This window comes from Pyrgilauda ruficollis, unplaced genomic scaffold (assembly GCF_017590135.1).
Source record: "Pyrgilauda ruficollis isolate IOZ18807 unplaced genomic scaffold, ASM1759013v1 scaffold10, whole genome shotgun sequence".
In the NCBI taxonomy this organism is placed as follows: Eukaryota; Metazoa; Chordata; class Aves; order Passeriformes; family Passeridae; genus Pyrgilauda; species Pyrgilauda ruficollis.
Genome location: NW_024508101.1, coordinates 9,575,784 through 9,591,252, shown reverse-complemented (window position 1 = coordinate 9,591,252; position 15,469 = coordinate 9,575,784). Strand labels below are relative to the sequence as shown.

Sequence of the window (15,469 nt, the reverse complement as noted above, 5' to 3'; positions counted from 1 at the left end):
GGAGCATTCCTGCATTACCCACTTGGCCATGAAGGGTTGTAAAACCCAGCTCAGCCTCTCTGTGCTGGTGAGCAGAGATTCCCTGTGGCCAGGGAGCATTCCAGCCTGTGCTGCCCACACTGGGAGCATAGGGAACAAATCCTTGATGCATGGACACAAGAGCTGTGTTCTGGCTTCATGGCAGTCAATTCTTGGGATGTCTGGTTTCAGAGGTGGGGTAATTTGGCTACCAGGGTGCAGATCCCCAAGAGAACAAGAGAACCCCCCAGCTAGAGCTGCAGGGTTCTGAGCACCAGATGGGACATCTCCTGCCAGCACATCATTCTCCAGGAGTTTTCTAATCCATCCCCAGGGATTAACCACAGCTTTGCAAATGCTGCCACGTCACGGCTGCCACGTGCTTTGCTGCGTCAGTGTTTTGTCACGGAGCAGCCCAGCTTTAAGCCAAGATTCCCAGTGTGGAAAAGCTGCAAGCAGTCCTGGAACCACATGCGTGAGCATCTCCAAATCTTCCTGTTAATAGCTGCAGCAAAATTGTCTCTATGGGCACAGGGAAGGGAGCAACCCAAGTCCTGCTGCTTATGGTGGGTGGGAAGGGACAACACTGGTAGCCCTACAAACAGCCTCCCCCTTGTCCTGCAAGGTGTCTTACAAACAGTGTCCCCTGGCAAGTTAAATTGTTGCTGGAAGCAAAGCATTGCCTCACTATCATCCTCCAGAAGAAAGCAACACAAACCAAAATAAATGCATTTCATTTGCTTTTATTTAATTAAAAAAAAAGTCAAAGTCATTCCAATCCCATTTAAATACAGAGATTTACAAATAGGTCCAAAACAGGACTAAAATATTCTTTGAAATGCTGTACTTTTAAATATTGTGCTTTCATAGATACATAAGAAAATTAGCATATAAAAATACTTTACAAGGAATACACTCTAATATATGGATAAAAATACACATTTAAGTAATGCATTTCATCTTCATATCATTCAAAATGCATAGGAAGGGATACAAGGACCAAGTTTTTCTTCCTCTTTTTTTTTTTTTAAGTCTTTAATAAAAGTCTTCATTAAAAACCTATGAGAAGCCCCAGTGAGCTTCCACTGCTCAGAATATTGCATATAAAAACACTTTCGGCTGCACTGTCAATGCTCCACAGTATCAATTATGGCACATTATCTAGCTGTGGCAGCAATGGTATGGAATATTGCATACTCAAAGAGAAAATGGCTACAACGACAAGGAGCTGGATGGGGCCGTGCCTGGAGGAACACCCGGGTACATTTGTGCTGTCACAGGGGCTGGAGGGGACAGACAGTGGCTCAGCAAAGCGACAGACGTGCTGCACACCCACCCAACTCCCTCCACACAGCCCGGCGTGCAGGTGGGATGGAGGAACTGGAAGGGCAAGCAGGGAACGGGGCAGCGGGCTCTGCAGCTGCCGTGTCTGACTGAGGGAGCTCTTGGACTCCATGGCCCAGGCCTTCCCAGGGAAAGCAAAGCTGCACGCCAGCAGGACAGGGACATCATCATAAAGTGCTACCGTGGGAAACGGGGCAGGCAATGCAAACGCCACAGCCCCTCTGCACGCGGGGCCGGGGCTCTCGGGCAGGAGGGAGCAGCCACAGAGCTACAAGAGGCCAGCAGCAGGCAAAGGGGCACACACACCCAGCCCACAGGGACACAGGCCACCACCCCACCCAACCAAGGGCTTGTCATTGCTCTGCTTCAGGGGAGACAGCAAGTTTCATTGATCCAAACCATCAGGGGCAGCCCTGGGAATTTTGCTACTCTGCTATTTGCTTCCAAGCACAGGCCAGGTTTGCAAGCAAGACATCTCTGTAAAGACATGGGGGATTTAGGCAAGTACTCAGGGCCTTTAGCCTTGGGTATGGCCTCTACTCTGCAGTCACTACTGAGCACAGGTAACAACACTGCTCATGGGAATCAGCCACACAAGGTGCCTAATCCCAGTATGAGGTGAGCCAGACCTAGGGGAGAGTGTGGATAGGGCTGGCAGGAGACAGCTGCAAATACCAATTTCTGCACAAGAATTGCATTTAGCCACTCTCAAGCACATTTTAAAGTGTCTTTTAACTGGCTCTCTCCACAGCCCTGCACTGGGAGTGCAAGGGGCTGCAGGAATTGATTTGCCAGGAGTGTTGAAAGGATGGAGCTGGGTGCAACATAAAAGGAAAGGCATTTCAGTCTTGCTGTATGTGATTAACTGAGCAAAGAAAGAACATAATAGCACCATGTGTGTTTGTAGGATGGCCAAGGCCTTTCAGGCTGAGAAGAATGTCGGAGGCAGGACCCTGCACACTCGATGGCAGAAGCACAGGGGGATGCCCTGCCATGGGGGATGGCTGTGGATGCTCCTTCCTCCTGTTGGCATTTTGTCCTGCTGCCATCGCTGCCACAGCCCCAGATGCATACCCAGCTCTGACCTTCCCAGAAACATTTGGCTGTCTACAGGATCAGTGAAGACCCACCTCCCCACTTGCAGGTTATGGTACACAGAGCATTTACAAATACCAGTGCAAAAAAACAGGAAAAACACCCCAAATACCACAAGAGCTCAGCAGAGGCATCATCTGCTCTGCTCCTGCTGCTCAGAGTGTCTGGACACTCGCCTTGACCTCGGCGCTGTGGGGCACCTGTGCTGGGAGCTCTCTGTTCTCCTCCGAGGGAGCATTGGCAGCCAGTGCCAAGGGGTTCCGGCTAATCACCAGGTCCAGCTTATCTCCAGCCTCTGAAATCAAGGGAACGGCCAGACAGCAGTCAAAGTCTCTCGTTCGGATGCGGTTTACCTGCCAGGATGGATTTAGGACATGCCATGGGAAGGAACAACAGAAAGACCATGTTTGTTAGTCAGCAAATGCAAGATTAGTGCTAAACCTCAGCTGGAAAAAATACACAATTCTTGGGCCCTGATTCCAGGTTAACAGTGGAGAAGAGCAGAAGCACCCCTTCAGAATGAGCATCCATGCTTAGCTGAGGAACAATGCAGTGGCTGATAGAGGAAAGGGGAAAAAGTCTGGAATGAACCCTGTTACAAGTATTAAACACTGGAGGGCTCAAAACCAGTTCTCCTGTTCAAGCCTGTAGAAAAAAAAGTTGCCATTTTCCATTTTTTTTTTTTTTTTTTTTTGCCATAATGTATTTTACTGGCCTTAAATTTGTGGTGCCAAGTATCCAGCACATAGAAAACAAATAAAGGCCTGAGGCTTCTGGCAACCATTTTCCAGCTCAGCCAGAGGTAAACCCAGACTATACCAAACAATTTCTTCTTCCCCTCTCCCCATTTATATCCATCATTTCACAGAGTCTGGATGCATTTCATGTCAGCTCAGGAGGCAGCTGCAAATTCTCTCTGTAGGATTCAACAGTGAAAACAGTTTCTGCTGGCTCTTGCAGAAGCACTTTCAAGCACATTTCTAGGCTGGGTCATCTGGAGAAACCACCCCAGCTCTCTCACCTACAGCTACCAGAACACTTGGGCTTGGTGCCATGACAGCTCTGGGACACAGCAGGCTGGCAAACGGGATGGGAAGTGGGGAAGGGGAAAAGCAATTTCCCATACACCTTTGGAGTGAACATAACCCCTGCAGTTTCTGCTGGCTCTTGCAGACTTTCAAGCACATTTCTAGGCTGGGTCATCTGGAGAAACCACCCCAGCTCTCTCACCTACAGCTACCAGAACACTTGGGCTTGGTGCCATGACAGCTCTGGGACACAGCAGGCTGGCAAACGGGATGGGAAGTGGGGAAGGGGAAAAGCAATTTCCCATACACCTTTGGAGTGAACATAACCCCTGGGGCCAGGTGTTGCTTCCTTCTTTGGGTAAGGGCTGGGTATTTGGCTCCATACAACCCTTCCATGCCAAGCCCCTTCCCAGAATTAATGCATGCCCACAGTGCTGGGTCTGTGAAAGCAGCAGTGTCCCCCCACCCTAGCCAGTGTCTGCACAGAGACCCCAGTACTGCCCCTTACAGCAGGGGGACAATTTCTAGCCCACTTGTGAACAAGGAGAGACAAATCACAAGCTTGCTCTGCCCCTGCTCTGTGCCAGCCAGGCAGCTGCAGTGCAGAAGTGCCACTAGTGCAATGCCATGCTCCAGTTAATCCATGCAGCCAAGAGGCAGAGGGTCTGTGACAGCAGGGACGAGGTGTTTCGCTGGCCTTCGGGCACATCACTGTGCCCACAATCAGCAGCACTGTGCAGCATCCTCAGCAATGCAGCTCTGCACTTCTTGAAGGGAGTCACCTATAGCACATCTGCAATCCCTCATTCCCAACTCCACGTGACAACGTGATGGCAGCTGCCTCATGTGCCCGTAGGTGTGAGCTGTGTGGCACAGCATGTGGAAAAAGGGTGTCCAAAGTCTCCATGCCACTCTGTTTAGGATTTTGGGCACATCTCCCAGAGCACTTGGCACTTGCAAAAAGCAGCACATCCAACACTGAACAGAAAGGCAGCCCAGAGCCTAATTAGCTTCTTGTTCATTCTTGCACCATCTTTTATTTGAAGCTGAGAAGGAATAATTGTATAGCAGCCAACTGGCGAGAGACCATAACAAGCTTAAACAAGGTTCCCCACAGTGCTGCCAGTCCTCCAGTTACCTGATGTACATAAAGTATTGGCTTTAATCCGACTGCTAAGAACCCCCACCTAGAAATTAGTACAACTAAACATCTGAGTGTTTCCAAATATGGTGACAATATCTGCATTTCCAAATGGTAGCAATTTTTCCACAGAGGCTGCACTTCCTTCAGTTGCTGTTTGAGTTGTCTCAAAGCTAAAATAGTTGGTTTTCATTCACACAGAGCTGCTCTCCAATCTCCAAAACTCACCAGGTTTTTTCTGTCCCTCCAGAAGTTGATATGCCCAGGGCACATTTATTACAGACTGTGCTTTTGACCAGAGTTTTGATTCTGTTTCTGCATCGGCTATTTCAGATGAAGCATTTTTCAAAGAAAAATATCCATAAAAAATACCTTGCTTGAAGGATGTGTTTCCTAGAAAACTTTTCTAGTTGTCAAAGGCATGCACAGAACTTCATGAACTTCACTTAATTCCACAAGGGGCTTCACAGGAACACATATTGGTCAATACAGTCTGGTTCATCCAAAAACTACGAGTAGGATTGAGGGTGAGGAAAGGAAGCAACACAGCTTTTCACTTGTTTTGAGCCATCCAAGCTCAAAAAGGCCAGTGCCAGAACAGGCTGTGCTCTGGACCAATGTAACCTAGGAGTACCACCTGGGGTACCACCTGAAGGTACTACCTAGTGATTTCTCATGATAAAACACAGGTCCCATTGAGTGTTGGTGGCTAAGAGCCAACCTAGTTGGCTAACTATTACCTTTCATTAAAGTTAGTGCTGCCATGGATGGGTCTCACTTCTCTCTTCCTCTCAGCCACTCATTCACTCCGTCCCAGCCTCCAGAACTGCATTTTGCATTTATTACCTGAAGGACTCTGTCATATGGCTTGAGGCCACACTGATCTGCTGGCCCATCCGGACGGACCATATTTACATAGACACTTTTTTCTAACAGGCCATCCGACAAACTGAATCCAAAGTCTTCACTCTCCGGGTCTTTGTGGAGTGTCATCTGGAGAGGCAGAAAGAGAAGAAGCAGGTTTCAATGCGGCAAAGTAAGGAGGTGATGTACAGGGGTGCCAGGATGGGAGCAGCATGAGTAATGTGTGCAGACCTACAGCAATTCTGCTCTGGGTCTCCTGGGCAGGTTTTTCATAGCCTGGGCAGATAACACAGATTGAGCCTTATTTACCTGACACCATCATCACAGGAGAGTTACTTTGGTGACTGGCATAAAACCAACCCCATGACAGTCCCTCACTCTTGGATGTGGAAGGAAACCCAGGCAGTGTAATACAGACAGCACTCATGTTTCACCCAAAGAGCAGCAAACAAGTGTTTGTAAGAGAGCATTGCCTTCCCTGGCTCAGGTTATGCTGTGTATCCTCTGGGTGTGCCAGACCAGCACATGAAAAATCAACATATTTACTGGGAATTTTTGATGTAGTGAGTCAAATGTGAAGACAGCTCATTTTTAATACATCACTCAGCAGGAACATCTAAAATTCTCCATATTATTTACAAGCTATTTTTAGAAAATTCATATCAGTAAGTGCTGACACTCTGAGGACAAGAAATGGGCAACCTCATCATCCTTCTCTTGGGCACATTACATTTTGGCTTTGCCCAAAGGAGAATAGCACTGGTGGAAGTGTCTTACCATGGGGTAACACTGGGAACCAGGGACAGCTGATTCCCCAACACTAGCAAAATCTCCCATTGCCTCCCATGAGCTGGGAGTGAATCTCTACCATGACTGTGCCCCAGGCTGGGTGAGCCTCAGGGATCTGCAGTCCTGGGGAAGGACAATGCTCAGGATGACACACAGGAGCATCCCACCTGGCCTCAACCTCATTTCCAAACACAGCCGACACCAGATGCTCCAGCAGAATGAAGTCACCCTATAACATGCCTAATTACATATCTCTTCTTCTTCAGGTACCAAGGAGTTTTATTTAAAGACACATTTGCCATGCCCTGAAGGGCAAAAGCAGATCAAACATGAAAAAGTTGGTTTTTCCAGCTAGCACAACTGCAGGTTTCATTCTGAAGTCACATTAGGAAAGAAAAAGGCAATCAAATTTTTGAAACCTCTCCAGCTCCCTTCCCTGCTTGCATTCTACATCAGCAGCTTCTACAGTTAATTACTTTTCCTAATTACCATTGCCTTGCACAATGGTTAAACTGGCTACATTCAGCTGAATGCTAAAATCAAACCAGTATCCCATCACTGAAGTGGAGTGGAAGCAGAGGGGAGTAGTTTTTTTATTTGAGAAGTGGCTTACTAAATGGAGTGTACCACAGGAAAAGAGCTGATGGGTCTCCAGGGGGCCATACTTGGAGCTCTCTCACTTTTATCTGTAGCACCAATTAACAAGTGCCAAAACACAAGGACCTGGAAATCTTACACATAAAGAGAAACGGCAAAGCCCAGGTTTGAACCCTGCTGAATGATGGCAGCTAAATCCCATTACTCTTCTGAAGGGGCTCCTTCATCTTAAGCTGACTTTCTGGAAACCTTTGCTGCAGACCCTGGTGAGGGCCAGCTTTAACAAGGACCAATTTCTGGGGGTCTCTCTGAGCAAAGCAGATTTCTTACAAGGCTGCAAAGGTTCTACAGCTTTAACCATTGAGGTACTGCAGTGCCACAGTTACACCCACCCTTGGCAACACAAACCTTGTGAAACTCAAGGGGTGTCGGGGACATGATTTCCTGCATCTCCTTCTCCATTTTCTTCATGTCCAGATTCCTCTCATTCTTCTTGGCAGGGGAGCTGCTGCCCTCAGTCTGTCCATCGGTGCAGCTGGAGTTGGCTTTCCTCAGTGGGCTCATTCCCGAGGGGTTGACAGAGTCCAGGAGCAGCTTGCTGCCCTCCAAGCCCAGGTTGTGCACGCTCCCTGTCATGATGGACGCCTGCAGGGTGAGGGCACAACGTCACTGCTGAGTCAGCAGCAGGAAGAGAGGGACCAGGCGGCCACTAAAGCGCCGCAGACAACACGGCGGTACACTGCTCTCATTAATCAGAAAATGAGTACCAAGAAGCTCTTCCTGTTGGCTCTAAGAGCTGTTCCCAAACCTTGGAAGCTTGCTGCCAGGTCTACGGCTGAGCCACTTCGTGCTCTCCACCCCCAGCCCAACAGGGAGCTTAATCTCAGAAGGAAGCATTTGTGAAGCACTGCCTTATTTTTCCATGACCCCTTCTACACCAACTGGGCCAGGCAGGCCTCATCTTGTGCCTGAGCCATCTTGAGTCAAGGAGGACGAATACACCGTTCTCAGGGAGCTCCCAGAGGAGCCAGTGTCAGCCTGGTTCTCCAGCCTACCTCTGCAGGCTGCAGCTCCTCTCCAGCATCACACGGTGCTGGCAATCGCCCAGGAAGTCAATGCCTTGGACTCCACTGAAGGCAATTCAGCACAAAAATTAGGATTTTATCTGTCAGTAAATAGGAGCTGTCACTGAGCAAAATTGAGTTAAAAATATGAAATTAAGTAGTATTTAAGCCTGGTCATCCTTGATAGCATCCATTAAAAGATGCCCCTAAGTAGACTCGACTCCATTTGGCAATGCTTTCCACTAATGAGATTATGTTGATCAAAGCTAACAAAGGAGTCAAGAATGCAGGCTGTGGAACCTCAGCTGGCTCCAGGTCATAGAGTCCACTTAAACAGTGTAATGAAACCTGTAATTCCAAAGTTCAAGTTCAAAGGGTCTGCAGTGCCAGTAAATGTCAAAAGGGAGAAGAAATTAAAGGAAAGGTATGGAGCAGACAGCAAAATTCTTCAACACTAAATGTGGCAAGTCAAAGAGCAATTGCTCCTGTGCACAGGGGAAATATCATCCAACTAAATCTCTAATCAAGACCCTCCAAGGTGGAACAAAGGCAAATAAAGTGAATTATGGTGGCAGTAGGAAAATGCCAGCACTACCCACATTATCCTAAAAAGGGTTGGATAAAATAAAGAAAACCTTTAATCTTTGCACTTTTCAGGTCTTCACACATGACTTGATCAGCTCAAGTTTGGGCAAAACTCAAATACCTGTTACATGGAAGGACACTGACTTACCACATACTTGAAAGGTAGACTAACAAACAAGAGCACAGCCAGCCAGGGTACATTTGGTCACTGCCCTTGGGTAGCCTCAGCACCCAGGGTGTTGTGCTGTGCTGTCCCAGCACTGCAGAGCCAGTGAGAACAGAAAGGTCTGTGCATACCATGCCACTGCTCTCTCCCACAGGCCACAAATACCACAACCAACCAGGACCCAGCAGCACTGGACTCCTTTTCCATCTTCATGGCATTTAAATTCTCCTTGCAGCATCATAAGCAATTTCCTAAAGCTTTTCCATAAGCTTTAGGTTTAGTGCAAACAGCAAAAAGGGCAATTCCAGACTTCTCCAGCCTGTGGCTGCTCTGCATTATTTTTCCCATGTTTTGGCTGCCTCAAAGCAAAGTAGAGACACACACTTTACTGGAAAAAGACTGTTTCTTCTCATACTCGTTGCCTGGATTTGGATTCCCACTGTGTGTGAACCTGTTTCTAGGCTATCATGGGTCACCTTGCATGACTCCTTATTTAAAAGCAAATTATGAAGGGACAATTTTTTTAAAAAAATACAGATGAATCCAATCTCTGATGGTCATAAAACCATGGGAAGCTGAATGTTGGGGTAAGAAAGCTGCAATACAGCAAAGGCCCCAGTGAGCTCTGCACATCCCACAGCACATTTAACAAAGTCTGAGCACACTTAACAAAGCCTGAGCACATGGAGAGGGAGGAATGGATCAGTAGTATTTTGGATTTGATAAAAGGGGAGTTTAACCCAGCAGATTCCTGCTAAAAACAGAGCACTTCCCTTCTGTCCTCAAAATTTTCGAAATATTCTAGAAATGTGCTTAATACACAGAAACCCTGGAGGTGCTCAGCTTTCAGTAAGATTCCTTTACAAGTCCAAAAACATTTCTGTAACTGTCAAAACTCCAAACAGCATAAAACAACAATTGCACCACGGATCCCTGGAAAACAAACAAGAGTCAAACAAATCCCATCTTTTGCATTTAGATACCAGCAGAAAATAAATATTTATGCATCATTTTAGGAGGTACTTTCTCTCAAGCAGTCAACAACTGCTGTTTAGAAAGGTTGAGAACAGCTGCCGAAACTCATTTCTAAATACATTCAGATCCAGGAAATAAGTGATCAAGGGAAAAAGTTATAGTCTGAGAGGGCTGGGGATTTGGGATTTTTGAGTATGTTGTGGGATTTTTTAAGTCAGCATTTTCTTAAGCAGTTAAGATAATAAAAACAGCATTCCATGCTTCAGCACAATAAATTTAATTGAGATTTCCTCCTCCACTTACAGTTGCTAAGGATCAAGGAGGAAAGAACAATTAGCAAGTCCCTTGTCACAATACAAACCAAAACAGGGCTTTCCTCTTCGACCTTCAATTAGTCAGAAGTTGCCTTTTTTTCTCTGAAGCCTCCGCAATATGCAAGTGTACATAAAACCAGTCCCACTGGGAGTGATGGAGGGCATGACCCAGAGAGCTCTCCCCAGTCCTCTGCACCTGGAGGGCACAGGGAGAAATGGTCTTATGGGGTCCTCCTCCTTCCAGGCTGAGGAACTAGGGAAGGGAGCAGCACAGGCCCCATCCTGCCAGGCAGGTTTGCTTCCTGCTGCTCACAGTCTCAAGGGGGCCCTTTATTTGCATCCCATGACATAGAAATCCAGGCTCCTCATCCTATAACCGGACACAATAACATGACCTCCAAAGCATTTTGGATAAAGAAAAGAGAAAGTGGTTTGTGAAGAGAGGAAACACCTTTATTTCTGCAGGAAGCAATTACTTTCTCAGATTTTTCCATGGGGAAGGCTGGCTGAAAAGCTTCCAATTACCTATTTCACTGAAAGAGTTTCCGGCAGAGTGACAGCAGAATGCAAGGTACGTGTGCCTGTCAGCACTTGAAGCAAGCCAAGGCTTCAGTCCCAATGGGGGTCTGTGGTGCTCCTTTTGCTTGGCCTTCAAGTGCTTTGGACAGACAATATCTTTACAAGCAGAGGGTTTACAACTGGATAGGGAAGGCTTGCCAAAAGTCTTGTGAAGATTATTGGCCAGCAATGGTTCATGAAAAAGGCGTGGAGTTCCTGGCGCAAGACATGGGCTCAGGGAAAGAGCACATGCAAGCAGACCTCTAATGAGACAGAGTTACCCATTAGCACAAAGTCTGACAGGAATTAAACCCAAACCCTTCTGCACACCACCGGCAGCTCAGGGATGTTATGGGCAAGTAACATCTGGGGAAACGGTCTAACATTTATGGAAAGAGCAAAACAGTCAGGTCAGCAACAAATTCAGAAAGTGATTTACCTCAATCTCCCTCAAAAGTTCAGACTGGCCACATGTTTCCAAATCCTCCAAAGCTTCTCCAAAAACACGCCAAAAATTGTCCTCATGAGTGGTCTCAAGGCCATTTTGGCGGTTGGGGTATCTGTTGTAACGTAGGAACCAAATATTGTCAGCACTCTTCTGCAGCGGGGTGAAAGCTGCAAGGCTACAGCAAGTGTCTCACCAGTAAAAGCAGACTTGAAGAATCTTCATATACAAAAGCAAACAATATGAACTTTTCAAACAAGAGTCCACATACGAGACCTCCATGCATTTACTAACGGGGCAAGTGTCCTTCAAAGGAAGCATTAAGTTGGTGTAGCAATGTCAAAGTTCAAAGGGTAAATTAAAAAGTGCCTGTAGGAAGATTGTAGGTTTAGGAAGACCTTTTGGTGAAATAGAGAAGTGAAAGAAAAAAGGATGCATTATGGGTAAACCAGGAGCCTCAGAGACTGTTAGTACAAAGGCTGATGGGATAGAGCTCAGATCTGAGACACAGAACACCTGAGAAGAGAGAGAAAAACACAGAGGGTAACAGACATGGTGAGAAAATGATAAATACATTAGGTCTCTATGAGAGTAAATAATGCAAAGATGTATATAAAATGACTGCCCTGGGCTGGACAAGCAAACGCACACTACAGCCAGCAGTATCAACAGTGTCATGTACAACCCATACAAACCGAGTTTCATTTGCTTTGGGATGGCCAGGGAACTGAACTGCTACTTTCAGGAGGTCTCTCTTTTTTTTTTGCTGTATAGCAGTCTTGGCACTTACAGCTGTGTAAAGTTTGCCACCAGTTCTGTCTACAACAGAGAGTAAGGTTAGAGAGAACCTCTCTCATGCTGGTACAAACACGCGTTAACATGACCACTGTGTGCTAGGGTTCTGCAATTCCCCACCTTGGCAGTTGCAGCACTTTTTATCTCAGACCACAAGCCAGGGTCAATTCTCATATCTCTAAATCAAACAGCAATTAAACATGGTGAAATCCTCTGAACAAAAAAGCAGGTGATGCTGGACACTGCTTTACTGAACACCAGACTGCAAAATTCAGACCAGCAGTGCTCTATTTAACAGGAGCCTATTGAAGGAAACTCTGTAGTGTTAAATCAAGATCACAACAAACCCAATAAGGAGTCATGGGAAGAGCCCCAAGGGGACAGTGATATTGGAATGGCCCTAATGCATCTTATACATGTCTTATAAGGAGCTGCATGGATGATGCTCCAGCTCAGCACCATGTGGTAGTACCTTGCACAGTTTAATAGTCTCCAGCTCCACAGACAGGAAGGGACACTCATTCACCACAGCCACTCAGCAAAGTCAAAGCATTTTACTTGAGTACATGTCACAGAGAGCTAGGCCTCCATTAGATATATAATGACCCCTTGTCTTTTTCCAGATGTTTAACGACTGCAAAGTCTTTAGCACACACTTTCCCTTTGACCCACTGGTTTAAATGGGGTCTGCAGCAGGCAGAAACTCACTCACACACCCTTTTGCTCCTTGTGGGATCCTGGACTTCCTGAAGAGAACAGTACATGACATGGCTTATTGTATTTTAAATTCACCCCCTATCTTTAATCAGCTTTTAAAGGACAGTAGCCTTTATGCCAGGCAGAAAGATCAAATAAACACCCAGCAAGACTTTATAAAAACAAACCAAAATTTCCCCCAAAAAGGAATTTTTTTTTATTTTTTCCCCTTACTCATTTCCTTCCTCTGCTCCCAGGTTCCCAAAGAGGCAAATGTCCTTTCTAGTTACCAGTCTTGCCTCTCAGAGCAGCATTACACAAACACATCCAGGACACAGATGAATCAGAATGGGCTCCCACATCACTGGGTCAGCAGGTTCTTCCAGGCTAAAGGCTGTCAGGGTTTGTTTTTCTCTTTAATAAAGAGGGCTCAGCAGCATGAACCATCTCACTTGCACTTTGACATCAGGGCTTGGAGTCCTCATTAGGGACACGGGGGTTTCGAGGGCTCAGATTTGCCAACTTCAGCTGCCAGCAGCCTCGCCGGGAGGGATCAGTGACCTCTGTGAGCTGGCTCTCGCTGAGAGGCAAAACAAGAACAAAGTCTCCAGCGCTGCCAGCCTTCCTGCCAGCTTGATCATCTTTAAATAGGTGGAAATGGCCATGAGATGTTCTAAGGGTTTTGTTCGGACAAACAAAAGTTAAGGAAAAAAAATAGGAGAAAAAAGAACCGACAGTAACAACACGACACACACAACTGTGGGGACTCTGGAGGATGTTGAGAGAAGGGAAGTTTTGAAGCAATGGGGCTTTTCCATTATGTGTGGCTCAATGAAGGGCAGCCTGTGGCCAAGGCAGATCCAGCAGGATTTTCACCCAAAGCACGGGGCAGCTGCAGCTGCCTCCCTGGCCTCAGGAGGTGTCACAGCATTTTCCCCATGCTGACTGAGCTGGGGGATTCATTTGACCATGTTCACACAGTGCAGCTTTGTTTGAGGTGTTGGAAGGGCCAAAGTGTGATGGAGAGAGAATCCAGCCACAGTTTTGGTAGATTTTAACATGAATACGCAACCTCACACTTGTCCTCCAAGAGTTTGGTTGGCCTCTTTTGCTTTGTGGCACTGAGCTGGTGTGAAGCTGCATCCTTACTCAAAAAAATCTGGCCAACACATACAGGTACAGTCCTGACCATATCTGTTTATTACACCTAAACTACAAAAATACTGCAGCCTTTACATGGCAGAAATAAGAAACGTGGTAGGAACATGTGGTCCATGCAGCTGAGACCACCCTAACTCCAGACACAAAATGTCACCTGGCCATGGCAGAGCTGTCACACAGCTACACTCAGAGTAACCTGGCAATGTGGAGGCAGCCCAACACAGCCAGTGCACCACCAGCATCCTTCCCCATGGCTGCCCCATGCCAAGTGGGACATTCCTGGCGACTCCATCATATTCCAATGCCCCCCTTGTCCCTGTGCCTTGACACCCGTACTTCCGAACACCTCCCTGCCTCCTCCCACCTCTCCGTACCTGCCGGGCTTGTCCCAATCATCTTCACTGAAGCTTCCATCCATGTAGGGGTAGTTTTTCCTGGGGTCTGCTGGAGGGGTGCTGCTCTTCTGCCTGCTGTGTCTCCACTCATGTGGATGGAGGGCTATGCCAGCAGCCTGGGGTATGTATGTACCTAGGGAAGGCAAGAAGGAGTGGAAGAAGAGAGAGGGCAATACCTGGTCAGAAACCCTAAATGGAGCAGGACACGCAGAGCCAGGAGAGCCTCCTTCCCTAGGTCCCAAAAGTGAGGTCACATGGACTGCACACTTTCCATCTCAGCCACCCAAAAGCAGTTCTTCCAGTCTCTTCTGGCTTTAACCAAAGCAGCTTCTCAGGATGTTGACATGGGATGCCCCATTTCTCCTTTTCTCCCCTGCTTCTCAGTAGTTTTACGGTGTGGGTCTGGGATCCACAGACCTGGGAGTACACATACACACCGATGTAGATCCTGCCTCCAGCCAGTGCCAGCTGTGGTTAATAGCTCCTGTTTCCACACTGAACCCAGGAGAAATTATGTAGTTGAATCAGTCACCTTTCAATACAACAAGTTCTTCAAAGGGCAGATCCTGACAAGCTTCCCTCAGCGGTGGTAATGAGGAAAAATCAGCTCTTATCCTAAGAGCTGCCAGCCAGAATTCCCAAGCCTTTGGGATCAACTGGTGCAGGTACAGGAAGCTGCTTCAGGGATGTGTGTGTGAAAGGTAAGGAATAGGATGGAAAACTCCGCTGGCTTGAGAGCAGAGGAGGCTCATCTATATCACATTGACAGGAGATCAATACAGACTGTTAGTATAAAATCAGACAAGTTTCACTACATCTGCCCCCATGGGCTTTTCCATATTGCAGTGTCTTACTCCAGAAATGAAAATCCATCACTACCAAGTCACAAGATCCTCAAGTCTCATGAGAAGATGCCTAAAAAGAAAACTTCCAAAACAGACCATTCCTCAGCAGTGGCAGTGCCATCTGCAGTAGAAATACATCTCCTGAGTCCCCTGCCCACCTCCTACTGCCCATTCAGTGTTTCAGAGAAATCCTCAGAGCCTTTCCAAGAAGCACCATATGCTCCCAGCACATGCTGTGCCAAGCAAACAGGAAGAAGTAATGGAGAAACATGTAATTAAGGGAGACTTGACGTCCTAAACAGCTAAGAGCACTGGAAATACCCAAAGACAATGCCAACATTTTCTCTGAAAATGCCAAGGCCTGTTATTTCATTTAACGGATTGTTTCCTCTGTGTGTTTTTAAAGGTTAGACTTCTCTGGAGAAAGCCCCAGGAAAATTGCTTGCCAACATCTTACAGCAGTGGGAAGCACTCACTGCCTGCCAGAGCAGGACAAGGGCCCTGGATGCAGGTCCCTGCAGCGGGTGGGCAGCAGGTCTGGGCTGGGCACAGGGGCAGGTGTCCAGAGCAGTCACTTGGAATCATTATAGATTC

The 15,469-nt window shown here is 47.1% G+C and overlaps 1 protein-coding gene across 1 annotated transcript in view; it reads right to left on the bottom strand.

Annotated features, from left to right (window-relative positions):
* Positions 1–745: 745 nt before the first annotated feature.
* GRIP2 (glutamate receptor interacting protein 2) overlaps positions 746–15,469 on the bottom strand; it is a 257,685-nt gene continuing 242,961 nt past the window's right edge. Inside the window, exons 20-24 of the mRNA XM_041465029.1 lie at positions 14,010–14,163; positions 10,978–11,098; positions 7,285–7,521; positions 5,473–5,619; positions 746–2,810 (exon numbers count right to left, since the gene is read on the bottom strand). Coding sequence (XP_041320963.1) covers positions 2,613–2,810; positions 5,473–5,619; positions 7,285–7,521; positions 10,978–11,098; positions 14,010–14,163 — 857 coding nt within the window. The 3' untranslated portion in view covers positions 746–2,612. The remainder of the gene's footprint in view (positions 2,811–5,472; positions 5,620–7,284; positions 7,522–10,977; positions 11,099–14,009; positions 14,164–15,469) is intronic.